This window comes from Nipponia nippon, unplaced genomic scaffold, assembly GCF_047370975.1.
Source record: "Nipponia nippon isolate SJK-2023a ecotype South Korea unplaced genomic scaffold, ASM4737097v1 scaffold_2, whole genome shotgun sequence".
NCBI lineage: Eukaryota > Metazoa > Chordata > Aves > Pelecaniformes > Threskiornithidae > Nipponia > Nipponia nippon.
This window is the reverse complement of record NW_028262336.1, coordinates 231,263-250,386: the sequence shown is the minus strand read 5'-3', so window position 1 is coordinate 250,386 and position 19,124 is coordinate 231,263. Positions and strand designations below refer to the sequence as shown.

Here is a 19,124-nt window from a genome sequence, read left to right as displayed (position 1 = left end):
AAACACTCCATCCCAATACTTACCAGTGCAGGGAGCATCAGAATTGTCCAAAGCAGATCGATAGTAGCGGTTCTGACACACACATTCACTGGAACCTGGCAGTGGAGTGTGGCTGTGGGCAGGGCATAGATGGCAGGGGTCATCTCCCACAGATACTTTAAAGAAACCAAGGGGACAGGCTAAGAGGAGGAAAATGAGAGAGGCAAAAGCAGGAAGCTCATTAATTCAGATTCTAGAAACAACGCAATCTTGTTTACATTTAATTCATGCTGCTGCTGTAGAGAGAAGTTATTACATAGAGTAGCTACTACTGGTTTTGTTGCTTTATGGAGCATGTATTGTTAAAGTTGCAATTTCAAAACGGTTTATTTTATTCTATACAATAGGTGCTTAAATTGATTCACTGGCAGATGAAAAAGAACCAGTCCAGAAACAGCTTTGGCCATCTGAAATAATTGTCTTCTCATTACTCACTCAACGAGCTTTAGCTTTGGAGAAGCCAAAGAGCATAGTCATGCGATCTGTCTGGAAATAGCCACAGCAGTTGCAGGTATTATCCACACCTCCTTCTCCCCACCCAACACAGCCACAAAAATGGATTTTTTTATGCTGCTTCAACAGTTTCATTGCTTAAAGTAATAAAAGCTACCATGGCTGATTTCGCATCAAAATTAGGAGCAGGGACTCAGATTGGCAGTCCTAGTGTTTTCCTGTAGGTCTGGAAACTTCCCAATAATGGATAAAAGCCTCTTAATTTAGTCAAATTTAATCTGCAAGTGCATAGGAACATGCCTATGCAAAAAGCTGAAACAAGGATGGAAATCTATCCTACAGGGAAAGAAAATGAAAAAATAATAACTTATTAACAATATGGGAGTACGGCACGTTCTAGGTTTGGCAAAGATGCTGTGCTGAATTACATAACAGAAGGTGCTTGGATCTTACACTGAAATGCTAGGATAAAGCTTTTACAATATTTATGTACGTTTTATGTAAGTTTTCTAAAGCTGATTTTCTATATAGATACAGCTCTTTTAGATTTTATGGATGAACAAGCGCAGGTGAAAGTTCATTTGTGGACCGAAATTTGGTTCACAATAAAGAACATTTACAGGGAATGGGAAACTTTCAGATAGACCCCAGATGAGCATTTGATGTCAAAACACACCAAGGGACGCACTCAAGAGAAGAACTGTCCTAGTGATTACCATAAGCAGAACAATCCAAAGGATTGTGGATAGCAAAAAGTTATATAAAAAAAGAAAAATGTGTAAGAGAAGAACATTGTATACAGATGTTAATATGAAATTAGGGTATCTAATGAATGTTCCAAAATGGAACACCACACCAGGAGCTGCAGAATTAGCCCATCTGGTTATTACTTACTGTACTTGCAGGCTTCCACCTCTAATAACAATTATTTGGAAATGTTTCGAACCCACACAGGGGCTGAGTTGCCATTGATGCATCTTTCTTAACAAATAAACAACTGCAGAAAAACAAAGTAGCTTGCTTATCTAACCTTCTTCTCATATGTGTTCAATTCCCGTTGCTTTGGGTTTTCAAAGCCCAGTGTAGAATTTTTGATGTATACTGTGGGACTGCAGGTATGCAAACCTTAACAAAGCTGAAAAGGTTACAGCTGCAGTCCAGACATAACAGCCAATAACATCTGTGGAGTCCCATCAGCTTTACGCCTGTTATATTACTTCATCTTCTCTGTCAGAAGTCTTCTTGGCTGAAGAGTAACCTCCACATGTACTGTGATAAGAGTGGTAAGCCCTGGAACAGGTCAGACCATAAAAGGGACTTCAATAACTCTGAATGATAGGTATTAGATAGGAGAACACTGATTCTTCCCAGCACTCAGAAAATGACAACATTCAGTGTGTGATACATTGCCATATGGAAAGGCAGGGGGAAGAAGAGATTGCAATTTTACGTATGATGGATGATGGTAAGAAAAGAGCAACTGCCTTTGCCTTCAGGCCTTTATCTAGCAGAAAGTCAAATTATTCTCATATGGAAAGATCTGTCCCTGTGTTCCCCTGGACAAAAAAGTAAGTAAAATTTTGTCCACTTTATGAATTATATGGCTTTCATTCACTTTAAGGCTCTGCTAACAGCCACAGATGTAGAATACAATTTTCACATTTCTTGGCAAATGAACCTGTACTGAAACTATGAGTATTATGAATGGGAAGTTCTTATTCAACTCGCTCTGTAGTCCTTCAACAAAAATTTACCACTTTCAGGGATCTTCCTTTATTTATTTGAAATTTAAGAACGCTGAACTGAATGTGAACTTTTTATTTTCTTACAAGTCATTTTACCTCATCCATTTTTCTTGCATCAAACCCCTTCTCAAGCTTCTGTCAAGGCTTAGAACTAATGGCACATTCATTCCACTTGTCAAGGTAGACCCTGGAGAATGGGTTTTTTTCTTCATTCAGTGCTAGAGCCTGACATCAAGTGGGACAATGACCTCGCTGCTAGTCACAACAGTGAAAATGAACAGATAATGATAATGCCTGCAGTCTACGTGATGCTAAAAGGAAAGCTGTAGAGGATCTAGACTTTGCCCCTGCAATGCAAAAGCATATTTACCCTGCAAGGGTAGTGCTCCAAGAATTCAGGTAGATTAATCTCTAGCCCAGTTGCAAATCATATGGAAAGCTAGACAAAGCTGTGAATGAAGAATAATTTGTCTGGTATTTAGCAAATAAAATTTATTTTAAAATAAACATGATTGTGTTAAAAATAAACAAACATTTATTTTTACATGGTGCTTTGAAGTCTACTGGCAACTTGCTGTTGAGCCTGGGGATGCAGGGACGAGGGCTGCAGGGATGGCACACTGTTGATGAGTTAGACAAAGGTATTAAGCAAAAGTGCAATGTTGTAGGGTTTACGTAATGGAATGGACATGCCAGCAGCACTACCACCTCAGTAAAGAAAGCCAGTTCATATAAGCAGAGCAAGTCTATTGCTCAAGAGGCCATGCAAGATTTCATTAATGCTGTGGACAGTCACTCCAAGTGACCAGAAGCATTCAACAGCTGCTTAGAAAAAACAATCAACCAACCAACATGGTAAGAATACAAATCTTTGTATGGGGACATGGCGTCTGCTAATGGATAACAATGTTATCTACTCATACCACAGATACAGTACAGTACCATACAGACAACACTTTGGAAAAGGCACTCATAACAAATATTAGAGACCAAATACAGCTATTCTTTCATATTTGCCTCACAAAATTTAATTTCTTCGTCCATGCACTGTGCCTGCCATTATGTGCCTGCACCATATACAAAGGCAGGTTACTGCTCTCTCTTCTAGCACCTCCCAGTGTGCTATGCTTTTTGTGCTGTCACACTTAGATGGTTTCTTGCTATCTATTCTCTCTCTTACTCATTGAGGCAGCATCTATTCTTGAATGTAATCCCAGAACTGTAAAACTCAGTGAATGAAGAATTGCTTATTTATGGTGAAGAGCAATGTCAGCATGAAAACAGGTGACTTTACAGTAAATTACCAGTTTAAATGAGAAGAATGGTTCCACCAGCTACAGCAGCAGGCTTCTGAGAAAAACTTCCAGTACAAGGAGCAGACAAAAAAAAGAAAAAAAAATCCTAACCACATTTAAGAAGGAACCTGGCCTGTTTCTAAAGTGATTTTGTGATACAGTTGCAATTGAGAGCAAAGTAGCAGACTTCACGTAAACATATCTCCTTCTACCAAGGCCTCCATGTCCAATACTCCCTTGTTCTGTATTTAACATAAGCAGAGCGTGAGGCAGCCACACAGGCTCATCTATAAGCACACCACCACAGCTGATTAAATTGGACAAATAAAATTCCACTGCAGCTACACCAACAAAACAAATTTCAGTAATATTTCTCTGTCCTTATATGCTCCTTCCCTTCTGAGAGAAGAAGTGGAATTTCTGCCATTTTGGCTATCATGTTCCTCCTCAATGACCCAAAGAAACAGATGAAAGAGGGGTACAAACAGTGAATTAAAGCCTCCATTAGAATGTATCATTTTTACAAGATGACTCAAGTACAAACAAAACACCGACTGTGATGGCTAATCGTTTTTTTATGCAAAAAAAACAGTCCTAAAATGTTAAATGTTAACTTACCACATCACAGAGAGAAGGGAGCTAAGAAGTCTCCCTGTAAGAAAAAAAATCAAGAGAGCAGACTTGTGTAACAGCACATGGTGATCCCCACTTACGCAGAGCACAGCCAAGTGCCATTCTCAGTAGACCACGAACACCTCTGGCATGTGACACTCAGTCCGTATTCCGCGCAGATACCCACGAAAGGCAGCTGAATCCCACCCCCAGCCAATACAATCGGTGGAACCTAATGAGCAATTCGGCTCACTCTAAAGCAAACACCCAGGGAGCAATTCAGTTGCCCATACATTTGGGAGGCGCCTGGTATCCATTCTCTCTCTCATCCAAACGGCATTCCAGAAGGTGCTGGGTCTTCTACGGTTCCTATGCCGTATCTGCTAGCCCTGAGTAGATGTCTTGGCTACACCAGCGTGTCTCAGGTGGCCTTAGATGCTTACATGGGCAAAACTGAATGGAGCTGAGCACTGACAGCTCTAAGTAGCATCACCTTCGGAGGCCCTGATCCTCAAGGGGGACTTCAACCACCCTCCAATCTGCTCTAAGAGCAACACAGCAGGGCATAAGCAATTCATGAAGTTCCTGGAAAGCGTCAGTCACTACTTCCTGACCCAAGCAATAGAGGAGACAATGAGGGGAGCTGCCCTGATGGACCTCATGCTCACAAACAAGGAAGGGCTCACCGGTGATGGGAAGGCTGAAGGCAGCCTTGGCTGCAGTGACCATGAGATGGTAGAGTTTAAGATCCTGAGAGGAGGAAGCAGAGCAAAAAGCAAGCTCACAACACTGGACTTCAGGAGAGCAGAAGTGGCCCCTTTGGGGATCTGCATGCAGGAGTCCCATGGGATAAGGCCCTGCAGGGAAGAGTGGCCCCCCAAAAAAAAAGAGTTAATGTGCAAGGATTACCTCCTCCTCCAGGTGCAAAAGCGCTCCACACCAGCAAGCAAGAATTCAGGCAAAAATGCCAAGAGGCTTGCGTGTTTCAACAAGAGGCTCCTAGCTAAACTCAAACTGAAGAAGGAAGTATGCAGAAGGTAGAAGCAGGGCGGGTAACCTGGGAGGAACATAGAGGCACTGTCTGAGCATGCAGAGACATGGTTAGGAAAGCCAAAGCCTACCTGGCATCACATCTGGCAAGGGATGTCAAAAGTAAGAAGGCCTTCTCGAAGTACATAAGCGGCTAAAGGAGGACTAGAGAAAATGTGGGCTGGTTGGTGCAGGGGACCTGGTGACATAGGACATCTTCTTCACGTCAGTCTTTACTAGCAAGACCAGCCTTCAGGTCCCAGAGACCGGGCAAAAGTCTGGAGCAAGGAAGATCTTCCTCTTGGTGGAAGATCAGGTGAAAGGAAAGAGGGTAGATTTAGATTAGATGTAAGGAAGAAATTCTTCACCATGAGCGGGGCGAGGCACTGGAACAGGTTGCCCAGAGAAGCTATGGATCCTCCATCCCTGGAAGTGTTGAAGGCCAGGCTGGATGGGGCTTTGAGCAACCCGGTCTAGTGGAAGGTGTCCCTGCCCACAGCAGCGGGGTTGGAAGCAGACGATCTTTCAGGTCCCTTCCAGCCCAAACTATTCTATGGTTCTATGAATATTTAGGCAAACTGGATGCAAATAATTGCATGGGCCCTGATAAGATGTACCAATGAGGGAGCTGGCAAGATCCTGCACCTGGGGAGGAATAATTCCATGAACCAATATATGCTGGGGGCTGACCATCTGGAAAGCAGCTTTGCAGAAAGCATCCTGGGAGTCCTGGTGGACACCAGGTTGAACAGGAGCCAGCTATGTGCTCTTGCTGCAAAGAAGGCCAATGGTAGCCTGGGCTGCACTAGGAGGAATGTTGCCAGCAGGTCGAGGGACGTGACCTTTCCCCTCTACTCAGCTCTGGAGAGGCCAAGCTTGGAGTCCTTTGTCCAGTTCCGGGCTCCCCAGAATGAGAGAGACGTGGACATACTGGAGAGACTCCAGCAAAGGGCCACAAAGATGATGAAGGGACTGGAGCATCTCTCATAGGAGGAGAGGCTGAGAGAGCTGGGACTGTTCAGCCTGGAGAAGGGAAGGCTTGCAGGGATCTTATCCATGTGCACAAATACTTGAAGGGAGGATGCAAAGAGGACAGAGACAGGCTCTTCTCAGTGGTGCCCAGGGACAGCCCCTGAGGCAACGGGCACAAACTGAAACACAGGAGGTTCCCTCTGAACACAAGGGAACGCTTTTTACCATGAAGGTGCCTGAGCACTGGAGCAGCTTACCCAGAGGGGTTGTGGAGTATCCCTTCTTGCAGAAATTCAAAAGCGGTCTGGACGTAGTCCTGGGCAACCTGCTGGAGGTGACCCTGCTTGAGCGGGGGGGGTTGGAGAAGATGTCCTCCAGAGGTCTCTTCGAAGTTCAGCCATTCTGTGGTTTCCCTTAAACATATGCAAATTAAAATGCCTGGATAGATCCCTGTGGTCTTGGCTGCCCCACTGACAGATCTTTCACCACATACACGATTGTGGATGTACTGGGAACAATGAATGGCAAGTTCTTGACAGTAGGCTACATCTCATTTCAGATGTTCAGAAGTGAAATGAGATTAGGATTGGCAGGTTCCTTCTGAGGGAGGAACCTGAGAATAAAGTTTAAAGGAGACAGAGAAAAGTGTAAAGAACAGCAACAAGGAAGAGAGTCACCTGCCCAGTTCAACTCACATGACAGAAAAGGCAGCTGAAGAAGTATGGAGTGGAATCCATAGCAACTTCGGAGGAAAGATCTCTCCGCAATGATTATTTTTGTATTGTTTAGTGAAAAAAATTAATGACTTCATAAACCTATAATCTCATGCTGGTATTTCCAGGAAGGATGGCAGATACAGCGAAAGAATCATGCTTTGAAACTCTCATTCTGCCCCTGGGTATTTCTACTTCTAGAAGAAAAACAGCAAAATGAAATCATACAGCATACCGCAAGCAAAGCTGATTTGCAAGCAATTAAACAAGATTCACATCTCCCCCACCTTCCTAATGAAGAGACAGATGGGAAAAAAAAGGAAAAAAAAAGACTATGACCTAAAATTTGTAGTTACTTATATTTTACATTTGTAATTTTGGCCAATAAGGCTGGACTGACTACAATAGACGCTAACTGGCCTCCATGTAGCTAAAGAATGGCCTCCACGGGCAGGAACTGCAGCTATCACACATCTTCTGCTTCCACCTAAACTCTGACTGCTGCCTCTGCATCCAGTCGCGGAGCTACTTACATTCATGAGCACCTTTATCCCTTTCCAAAGTTGTCTAAAATACGCTAGCTTGCTGCACTCAGGACTTTAGCCCACAGATGGCAACAGTAATTGTTCCCATGACACGGAGCTTTTCCTGGCATTGCCTCAGTCCGGTCACTCTATAAATAGTATATCAAAGGTCAAGTTGGGAGGAAAGAGAAAAAAAATCCCCTGGCAACCTAAATAGGCAAAAGCCACTTCCTTTTATTCCAGCAGTTACAGTGAGCTGTCTTTCCACACACAGACAGAATCCATCTCTCATTTGTTTCTGAAGGATCCCTTTTTTCACACTGTGAGATTTTTCAGTTTTCATGTACCTTACATTCGCTTCTTAATGCAGATCATGGCATCATGTCCACTTGCTGTGGTCCTACAATCTCTACAGATGACTACTGTGCTCACTGGAGCCAGTCATAACAAATACCTAAGCTAAAGCAAGCCCACCATCACTAGGACTGGCATGTTTTGCTTTAGTGAGCATGACCATTTCAGGACCATCCCAGAGAAAGCCTGAACAAGAGCAGCTTCTCCTGAAACACGTCCACTGTGGGCCTGCAGAACGACTTCAGACAAAACACCACCACCAGTTAAGCAACAGGCCTTGTCACTGAGGATAGTACGACTTGATCATCCCCCAGGCACCAGTACTTTCCAAGAAAACACAGATTTAGCTCTCATCGATTCACAATATCCAATGCAAGGACAGAGGGTTGTAGAGCTAGCACCTCAGGGGGCAGAGCAAGCTGCCACTTCCCATCAAGTCAAGGTTAGTATAAAAGGAGAAGGCAGAGTTCAGAGCGCGCAAGCGCTTTTCTCTCAGCTTGTCTCAGTCATTTTTTATATCTTGGCACAGTGTCAGAATGCCACAATAGTTTGGCTGGGCACAGCTCATTTCAGAGACACTGACCCAATTTCCTTCAGCTCCACCCTACAACACTCGCCCCTGTGTTGCCTGTATTTGCCTGACTGCTCACTGGAGACAAGCTCCACCTGGGAGGCCAGAGGTTTCTGACAGGTTCCTAATGATAACAAATATCAAAAACAGCAGAGAAAAGTGCTGGAATCATGGAGTGTGGGGTGGAGTGGGGGGGGGGTGTGTGTGTGTGTGTGTGTCAAGAAAATGGAAACGGGGAGGGGACAGGGGACAGACGAAGAACCAAAGAAGTTAAGAGAGAAAGAGGCATTGAAAAGCCCACTTAGACAATAAAAACAGAGAAGAAATGTTCCGAGAGCAAAACAAAACACAGCAAGGGGACAGGGACCAAGAAGGGCAGTCAGAAACTTCAACAGAGCTTTATGTATCCCCAGGAGTGTTTTTGGGGAATGTGATACAGACAACACTGGCTTTTTGTACCCAGATATGATTTGGAACTGAGCTGTGACATAGAAAGACGTTTAGAAAAGCATAAAATTGCTCTCTTCTTGACTGAGACAAGTGATCTGTTTCTTATATGGGAGTTCTGCTCCCAGGTGTACGGTGGGGCAGCAAGAATGAATACTAGATGTGAGAGTACCAAAAATGAACAGCTGTCAAAGCTGGCACTGGCGTCAAACTGGGAGGGATGAATGGACGTAGCTGAATTTGAGGCCTAGGGAAAACTGGATGTGCAGAGCTACCGAGGGCCTCAAATGAGAATGACTCTAGGCAAAGCAGAATCAGCATGGAGTTTAAAAGAGACGGTAACTGGTATGGGCCATGCCACTTGCTCTAGCTAGATAATGGGAGGCACTGCTGGAATAAGCCCTGAACTGAATCAACTGGAAAGAGGGATGGAGTTTGGCAGTTACAGAGGGCAGGATCAAGGAAAGATTTAATAACTGATAAAATTGTAGAAATACGATTTAGACATTACTCTCTTATAATGCAAGGAAGATGGCATAATTAGCATACAGAAGACACACTGGAGAAGAAAAATCTAAGTAACTTTTAGATAAAACATTCCCTTTTTTTTACCCCAGAAATAAGCCTATGGTGATAGGGAGTAATTTCCCACCGGGGTAGGATATTCCACAATGACTGTTACTGTGGATCTTGCATCTTGTTCTGAATGAGGTGGAATCAGCCAGAGTTAGAAGCAAGGCATGGTGAAGTGACAGGGCCCTAGGTTGATCTAGAGTTTCATCGTCTCTACAACTGTTTAGGTGGGGAAGAGATAGCGGAAAATGAAAGAAACATAAGGAGAGAAGAGTGTGGCTTTTGGTTTTTTTTAAATGGAAAAGGAGAGCATCAAATCAACTGAGATAAAATAAATGAAGTGACGAGGAACTGTTTCCTGCTGAACTGTTGATAGAAGATCAGTTGAATAAGGGATTTTTAGGTAAAAGAGGTAGAGCTGAAGCAATTATTAGCTAGTTACATATTGGGAGGACTGCCAGGGAATGGGCTGTGTGAAGAAAAAAAGGCAAAACAAGAGAGGAAAGATTTGGGCAGGGAAAGGATGGAATATGAGTAAAGAGCAACCACTGGACATAGGAAAAGCAGCAAACTACTTGAAAAGCACCAAAATGTATGTGCATGTCACAGAATAAGGCTGGAGAAGCTCATGAAAGGAGCAATACGTAAGGAAAAAAAATATAAATAGATAACCTAGCACAAGGCATCAAACATTATTATCAACTGTGAGTTTACCTCGAAGTTAAAGCTCTTACTCAGGAGAGGCTAAGTCACTGGGTGTGTTCATTTTAAAGAAGAGAAGGCTGGGGTGGGGGGGAACTTATGGCTGGCATCAGCCACTTAATGGAAGGATATAAAGAAGGTGTAGGCACAAGGTGGTAGAACATGAGACACAAGTTATAATAATCACTGATTACACCTTATTGCAATCTCCTTCTATATCGGAAAAATAGATTTCACCACAGGTGTCATCAAACATTGGAACAGCTGTCCAGGGACATTGTGGAATCTTCATCTTTAGGAATAATGAAAACTAGACTAGAATAGGCCTTGAGTGACCTAACCCAATTTGGTCCTGCTTTGAGTAGGGGTTGGAGCAGATGACTTCTACAGGTCCTTGCAATGTAAATTATTCTATGGCTTTAAAAGAAGCATTTTTTAAGTGATTAAAATTCGTATTTTTTTTTTTGCTAATAGTATATGCATATTTTTAGCAGACTGCTGAAGCTTATGCTTTAACATAACTCTTAACATTGCCTTAGCCTCACACACTGAAAAAAGTTTATCCGGGCTGGTAAGGAAGGGCATCTTTTAATAACACAAAAATAATCATGCGATATTCTTCCCAAATGAGCCCTCAAAGAGCTGTGTGCGCGGTTACTAGCTCCGCCAGTTATCAGTAATACAGATGTGATTCCTTCTGCAATCAGAAGGGACTACATATGGCCACATGCCATGGGCAATTTTACAGAATCTTCTTCTCCATCTGACTTCTTTGTACACCCTTGCATCCTACGGAAGAGCCAATTACAGCTACTACAGAAGACAGGCAGACCTTTTGCTTCCTCAATACTCTCAGAAACATCCAGGGAAAGAAGACAGGAAAAGCCATGTGGTGAGTTAACCTTGGCAAACAGCCAAATACCCACCCAGCCACTCTCTCGCATCCCCTCCTCAGCAAGACATAGGGAGAAAGTATGATGAGAAAGCTCGTGGGTACAGATAAAGACAGGGAGATTGTTTACCAATTACTATCACAGGCAAAACAGGCTTGGCTTGGGGAAAATTAATTTAATTTATTGCTGATTAAAATAGATTTGGGTAATGAGAAAACAAAAACAAACATTAAAACAACACCTTTCCTCCTCCCTTTCCCAAGTTCAACTTAACTCTTTTTCACTCCAAACTCTTCTACTCCACCCAAGCATCACAGGGTAGCATATCGGGTGTGCAGTTTGTCACTCCTTCCCTCTCACACTTTTCCCGTGCCCCAGTGGGGGCTCTCCATCAGCCACAGTTCCTTCAGGAAACATCCATCTGCTCCAGCGTGGGCTCTTCCACAGGCTGCAGTGCAGATGTCTGCTCCAGCGTGGGGTCTTCCACAAGCTGCAGAGAATATCTGCTCCGGTGCCTGGAGTATCTCCCCTCTTCCTTCTCTGACCTTGGTGTTCCCTCTGCTGTTTCTCACTCTTTTTTTCCCTCCTCCTCTCTCTGGCCGATGTTTTCTGCCCGTTCTTAAACATGTTTGCACAGAGGTGCCACACACGTGGCTAATGTGTCTGTCCTGTGGTGGGTCTGTTGCAGAGCTGTCTGGAAAAAGCTATGTCTGGCATGGGACAGCCCCTGCCCTCTTGCCACAGAGGCCACCCCGTCAGCCCCCACCACTACTAGAACCTTGGCATGTAAACCCAGTACACTGTGATACCCAACAAGGGGATCAGCAGTCCAAGTCCAACAAGGGGACTTCAACAAGGATGCAAAGACCTGCCCGCAATGTCCTGATTGAAATAGCTCCCTCCACTCTATCCCTTTCTAAATATGGTTCCATGTATGTTTTTCTTTTGTAGTCCCATCATCTTCTCTCCCTCACACATCAAAGCTGGATAAAAGGAGAAAAGTCAGTCCTCTGAGCGACAGAAACAGCAGGTGAGTAGCTAGAAGGTAATTGCAGAGGTAGGGGTATACTTATACAGAAATGGCACATTTTCAGTGATGTGGGACAAACATCATATTGGATACTGCTATGGGACTGAGTAGAAAAACAGATATGGAGCTTGACTGGTGGAACCGACTTGGAATTAATTTGTATTTGGACTTAAAAGAAAAAAAGATAAACTATGCATTATCAAATTAATAGTTCTATTTCAGTGATTTTTCAAGCTAAGAGCTCACTTTACTTCTTCATTTGGAAGTCAGCTTAGCACTTTATCAAGTAGTGATTTCTCTTCTCTTTTTTCTCCACAGTCATTTTTGAAATATTTTTAAAAAGTCTCAGTCATGAATTCTAAGTATTATTTTCAAAAGCATCTGGTAACTTAAATCCCATGTGACTTTTAGCTAAAAGGCGATGATAGGCAGTGGGCAGTGAATCCAAAGAAACACATTATATTGTAAAATGGTTTGTGGGGATGGAATCTGCGAACAACTGTTTTCAGTAACGAATCTGTCGATCTGAAAGAAGATGTGGGACAACAGGCAATCAGTCCAGAATTTTGGGAACCAGTAGCCTAGGATGGCCTAATCACCCCAAACTTTCGATTTCCGACCTTCTATGTGGAAAAACACTTAGAGTTGCAGGAAACCTTGCAAGGCAAGGCAACCTCTGTGTATTCATCTACAGAAAGTAAAGGAGCTAAGGTTCCAGCCTTCCTTTTTCCTCTGTAAACTGCCATTCTCCTTTCTGACTGTTCAGCATGAGAAAAAGTCTACTTGGATAAAGCCAAAAGTGAATCCCACACATACCTAATGCCACATCACCTAGAGGGATGTTGTTTCACTCTTCTGTTTAGCTGGAGAAATTGGCCACGTAGTAAGTAACAGCAGGCAGTCTTATGAAACGAATGAAAGAAAGTATCTTAACTCATGGTAGGGGGCAGGAAAAAAAAAAAAAAAAAGGGCTTTCTATCTATCTGCTCAGAATGGTTCTTGTCAGATTCTTTGTTCTAAATAAAGAGGTAACAGCTGGTCCAGGAAGGACTTCACAGGCTTCCATATGGTGAGGGGGAAGGCAATGCCCACACACTCTTCTACTAAAGTATAAGACGGAAACTTGCTTCTCCTTCCTATCCTCGGCTCATTCTTCAGTCTTATTAAGAAGAGCTCTCTGTAGGATCATCAGTAGAAATCTGCCTTTGGGCTACTGCTTTTGTTCTGTATTTCATATAGACCACTGTAGCAACTCTGTAATGCAGTGTACTCCTGTTCTTAGGAAGAAGGGAGAACATACAGAGAAGTCCTGGAAAGAACTCCACGCAAAGAAACACCAAGCAAGGGGACAAACTACGCTAGCTGAACGTGCCTCCATTCAGACAGGACAGCAACATATTGTTAGCAGAAGAGATCAGGAATGGTGATCAAGCCAGAGGAGTTTATGAGAAACATGAGGAGAAAAAATACCTTCTAACATTAAAGTTCATCATTTGGTTGTTCTAAGCTGCTCATGGAATCCCAGGAAATAAATGATGGGAACTGTATTTTGTGGTTTGATAAACTGTGATTATTTCAGTTATTCCTTAAAATATTTACCATTTTCATCTATCTCCAGCTTCAGTGATAATGGGGCTGCAAGGGAGTGTCAGCTTTCATTGAATGCTACAAGAAAGGGAAGATAGATTTTTAAAAAATCCCTAATTTTATTTGCCAAGCCTCATTTCCAGATTTTTTGAGTGCTTAAGACTACTATCTGCTCCTAAATTATTGACTGGCAGTTTACCCGGATTGTGAACTGACGCGGTTCATCATGCTACTGATGCAGACAACACAGCTAGTGCCATAGAGAGCTGCTCTATGTCTGTCTGAGCTTTCTGTCTCAGGAGAAACACTGTAGGAATGTAGTTACATTTCTTTCAGGATGAGCAGGATAAAAAGGAGCATACATTTTAATCATTCCCAAAGCTTAAACAAATAAAAAGCACTTACCAATATTAATTGCTTTATAAATCTCCAGCACAATGAACTGTATTTTAACAGAATTATTTTGCATGACTGCAATCACTTCATGAAACAGGAATTTAAGATAACATATTGACAACCATTCGTTGCATTTGCACTTGGTGTTAACCAGAATATTTGTACTCTCAATGTCCCAACTGAACTCTTATTTGAATAAATTATAACCCAACTGACAAAATTGTGTCTGCAGCCAAAACTGGGTTCCACATTACATTTAATTTTTTAGAGTACTAAGGCTGGTGCAGCAACATTTTATATAGCTGAGAGATCTTGAGTAGATGCATATTAAAACTAAGGATCCACCAGAAGAACATTATACACAAAATTATATAACCAACAGAAGCAGTTTGGTCTAATGGACTGTCTTAAGCCTGAGATAGGAAGACAGTCATGACACTAGACGGGGTGTTCGGGCTTGGCCAGATTTTGGCCCAATACCATTACTGGGTGATACGTAATTTATTCTACCTCCTACAAGCATTTCACAGAACATACCATGGGCCCCAGGGCACGGAGCACATTAGAGGTAGGGATAATACCATTATGACTGCTTTTTCTTACTGACCCAGGCTCATAGATCCCTGCTGCACGTTCCCTGTCCCATGACCAGGCTGCTGCCATTTCCCCTTTCTTTTTTTTATCACTAGTTCCAACAGCACAAAAGGGCCCAAATTAGGTGGGACGGTAGAGTGTATTAGCTCTGGGCTCAGCTTTGCTCCTTGTAGGATCTCTCCTCGAATGCTGTTGCCTCTTGGTAAAGAAGTGGAACTATGTTAGAGCTGGCTAGTTACAACTCCTGCTAATTCTGTGTATGTAGCCTAACAGGCTGCCTCTTGTGGCAGCTTGACTTAAAGCCTGAGTGGAGTTTCCAACCATGTTCTTAGCACCAAGAAGTGGTCACTCCAACTCCAGCCTGAAGAGCTAACAGTGTCAGAAGAGGCTGCTAGTAAGCATCCTCTGTGAGAAATTATTTACTCTCCTAGCTCTGTGAACTTTTGGCATATGCCAAATACTACTGAGGACCAACAAAGAAGTGGCTGCTGAAGAGGTGGGGAAAAAGGGTCTCTCACCTTGGCAGGCTCGTTCATCATCAACAGGCTGGTAGCCAGCCTTGCAGGTACATCGTCCAATGGCCACCATCCACTCCCCTTCTCCATTGCAGTGCAACCGAACACCTGAAGACCCAGTCATGCTTGTCTCTTCAGCATTTGGTACACACGTCCCTGGTGACTCCACCAGTGAGGTCCTCTCCCCTCCAGCAAAAGTTTCAGGGAAGGAGGCAAATCCTTTCACCACAGCTGGGCACTTGTAGAAAAAGACTTGGACTGCCACCAGGGACATGCAGGCTCCTGAGTCCTGAAAGGCTAGGTAGAAGCCATGCTTGGTGAGCGGCCCAAAGCTACGTACTTTAACATTCATCTTTACCACCTTCCCAGTGCTGTCCACCTGGGAAAAGCTTTCATCAGCTGCAATAGTATCCACTTTGGTCCAGGGGCCCTCACGCCACTCTGGCAGTTCCTGAGAGGCTATGTCAGCCTCCGACTGGTGGTAGTAGAGTGTGAAAGTCTCCTTGCAAGAAGAGGCCACAGTGCGCATGCTGGCACAGTCTCTCACTGAGAAACGGAGGCGGACATGGACTCGGTGGGCTCCGCGTCGCTCTATGAAGTGAGTACGCAACCAGTTATTCTGACCTGGTTCAGCCACGTTACAGACTTCAAAGGTTCGGATCAGGCGCTTCTTGTCATCCAGGACACTTACCTCATCCCACTATAATGGATATATGGGAGAGAAAAGGAAGAAGAAATAGTAAAAAAACCATGGATTCAGTGTTCAACTGCACCAAAAATACAGGACAGACCTTCTTCTTCCCCTCCCTTCTCCTTGCCATGTCTATGACAAGACTTAAACCTGCTAACGTGCATGTGCATGTGCAGCACAACACCCTAGACAGGACAAAGTATGACCTTGTAAAGAAGAGCTGTTAAAGCCTGCAAGTAAGAACCACTGTGACAGAAAACATAATTCATGCAAACCTGTCACATGGCATTGAGAATCTTAAAAGCAGCGCATCACACTTTCTTCCCTCCTATTTCCCCATCTCTCATCTCCAGAGACAAGACTCACAACACAAACAAATGAGACAGAGAAAGAAGACACTGTTCTTTGGAGAAAACATTAAACCAGGAGTCCCTTCTACCCAACTTTATCACAGTTGGAGCTGTGGTCTGCCATCTCCAATGCACAAAAGCCAACTCAGCATGGCCACTACGGGGGCAGCTCCATGATCTGTTTTGTGCCAGGAGGAAGGGGTACTGCATGGAGTTGTAAGAGAAACCCCTTCTTACCCTCTCAACTGCCTTTACAGAATAGGCACAAGGCCCTGGGTATGACAGATGAAGCACATCATGAAATAGAAGACAAGGAACCTGTGCAAGCACTCTTGCCAAGGTCAGATTGACCAACTCCTCGCAACAAGACCTGCTTTAAGACCAGTGCCGAGAAGCAACAGTAGCAAGTTATGGTCACTGATGACTGCCTCCTGTGTGAGCACCCACACAGGAAGCACTCATTTGCAGACCAGACACTCTTTTCAGGGAAGTCTGCTGCCTCCCTGGGACCCAGATTAGGGATCTCACCAGATGATGGAAGAGCTTAGCACAGCCTTCAGACTATTATCCACTCCTGCTCTTTCACATGGGTACTAATGATGTTGCAACAAGAAGTCTAAGGTTGATCAAAAGAGATTTCAGGACCCTGGGAAGAATGCTAAAAAATTCAGGAGCACAGGTAGTGTTTTCCTCAATCCTTCCACTAATGGGGAGAGACTTTGGAAGAAACAGGCGACCCCAAGATACCAATATCTGGCTTCAGGATGGGTGCCTCCGACAAAACTTTTGGTTTTATAACCATGGAATAGTCTTTGAGGCACAAGGTATGCTGGGGCCTGACGGAATCCACCTGTCCTTATGGGGGAAACGCATCTTTGCTTGTAAGCTGGTGGGACTGATTGAGAGGGCTTTAATCTAGAATCGATGGCGGAAGGGGATACCACCAGGAGAGCTGACGGTAAGCCAAGGGTTGGCATGGCATCGTCTGAAGGTGGCAATGCTAATGGGAACATTTATGCTACTCCTGGGAGCACGGAGAGGTCAGGCGCACATCTGAAATGCTTGTACACCAATGCACGCAGCATAAGAAACAAACAGGATGAACGGGAAGCGTTGGTCAGTTCCCAGAGCTACGATGTCATTGGTATTAGTGAGACTTGGTGGAATGAGTCTCACAATTGGAGTGCTGGGATGGAGGGCTACAGGCTGTTCAGGAGGGACAGGCAAGGCAGGGGAGGTAGAGGAGTTGCACTGTACGTAAGGGAGAGGTTTGATTGTACAGCCCTTACAGTTAGCGATGATGTGGTTGAGAGCCTCTGGGTGAGGATTAGGGGGATGGAAAACAAAGGAGATGTTGTAGTGGGTGTCTAGTACTGATGGCCCAGCCAGGATGTTAGCACTGATGAGTTATTCTATAGGCAATTAGGAGAAATCTCTGGATCGGTAGCCCTTGTCTTTATGGGACATTTCAACTTCCCAGACATCCACTGGGAATACCATACTGCTATGACAAGCAAGTCTGGGAAATTCCTGAAGTCTGAGGAAGAAAACTTCTTGTCGCAAGTACTCAGTGAGCCATCTAGGAAAGATGCTCTCCTAGACTTGCTATTTGTGAATAGAGAAGGACTTGTGGGAGGTGTGATGGTAGGTGGCTGTCTTGGCCACAGTGATCACGAAATGGTTGAGTTTAAAGTTTTTGGTGTAATGAGAAAAAAGGACAGCAGAGTTTCTACCCTGGATTTCAAGAGAGCAAACGTTAAGCTGTTCAGGAAGCTACTTAGCAGTGTCCCCCAAGAATCTGCTTTTGAGGGCTTAGGAGTCCGTAAGTGCTGGTCAGTTTTTAAGAACCAGCTTTTAGAAGCACAGGAGCAGGCAATTCCAGTGTGTTGGAAGTCAACCAAGTGGGGCAGAAGACCATCTTGCCTGAACAGGGAACTCCTCTTAGAGCTCAAGAGGAAAAAGAAACTATGATCTCTGGAAGCAAGGTCAGGCTTTGCAGGAAGATTACAGAGCTGTGGTTTGTATCTGCAGGGAAAAGACACGAAAGGGCAAAGCTCAATTAGAGTTGAAACTGGCCAGTGTTGTGTCAGACAACAAGAAAGGCTTTTTTAAGTGTGTTAATAGCAAGGGGAGGTCTAAAGAAAACATTGGACAGATACTTGTTCAAGGTGGTCACTTGACTAATAGGGATGAAGAAAAAGTGGAGGCATTCAATGCTTTTTTTGTCTCAGTCTTTAATAATACAGAACTTGGGCTGCCCAGTCCCCCAAGTCGGAGGACGGCGAATGCAGGAACAATGACTTTCCATTTGTGAACACTGAAATTGTAAGGGACCAGTTGTATCACCTGAATGCTCGCAGGTCTATGGGGTCTGATGGGATTCATCCCAGAGTACTGAAGGAGCTAGCGGATGTTACAGCAGGACACCTCTTGATCATCTACCAAAGGTCTTGGGAGTCTGGGGAGGTCCCTACTCACTGGAAGCTAGCCAATGTTATTCCAACATGGGGCATGAGGGAAGACCCAGGAAACTACAGACCTGTTAGTCTAACCTCAGTACCTGGAAAAATTATGGAGAAGATCATACTGAGTATTATTGACAGACCTTTAAAGAACAATGCAATCATCAGGCACAGTCAACATGGGTTCACAAACGGAAAGTCATGTCTAGCTAATTTGACATCCTTCTATGATCTGCCTAGAGGATGAAGGGAAGGTAGCCGAGGTAGTTTTTCTGGATTTTAGTATATTGATACTGTACCTCACGGCATCCTTCTGGACAAGTTGTCCAGCTGTGGGATGAGAAGGTACACGGTGCGCTGTGTGAAGAACTGGCTGAACGGCAGGGCTCAAAGGGTTGTAGCGAATGGGGCTACATCTGGCTGGCGACCGGTCACCAGTGGTGTTCCTCAGGGCTCAATTCTAGGGCCAGTTCTGTTCAGTATTTTAATCAATTATCTGGATGCAGGAGTTGAATGCACCATTAGCAAGTTTGCTGATGATATCAAACTGGGAGGTGCTGTTGACTCTCTTGAGGGA

General features: G+C 44.0%; 1 protein-coding gene across 4 annotated transcripts in view; it reads right to left on the bottom strand.

Annotated features, from left to right (window-relative positions):
* The window catches only part of LOC104018647 (ephrin type-B receptor 5), a 79,432-nt gene that overhangs the window by 29,176 nt on the left and 31,132 nt on the right, over positions 1–19,124 (bottom strand). For 3 of the 4 annotated variants that reach the window (XM_087756983.1, XM_009471805.2, XM_087756985.1), the window contains 2 exons: positions 15,048–15,744; positions 24–179 (listed from right to left, as the gene is read on the bottom strand). In XM_087756983.1, coding sequence (XP_087613109.1) covers positions 24–179; positions 15,048–15,744 — 853 coding nt within the window. The remainder of the gene's footprint in view (positions 1–23; positions 180–15,047; positions 15,745–19,124) is intronic. The other variant, XM_087756984.1, reaches the window with a different exon arrangement.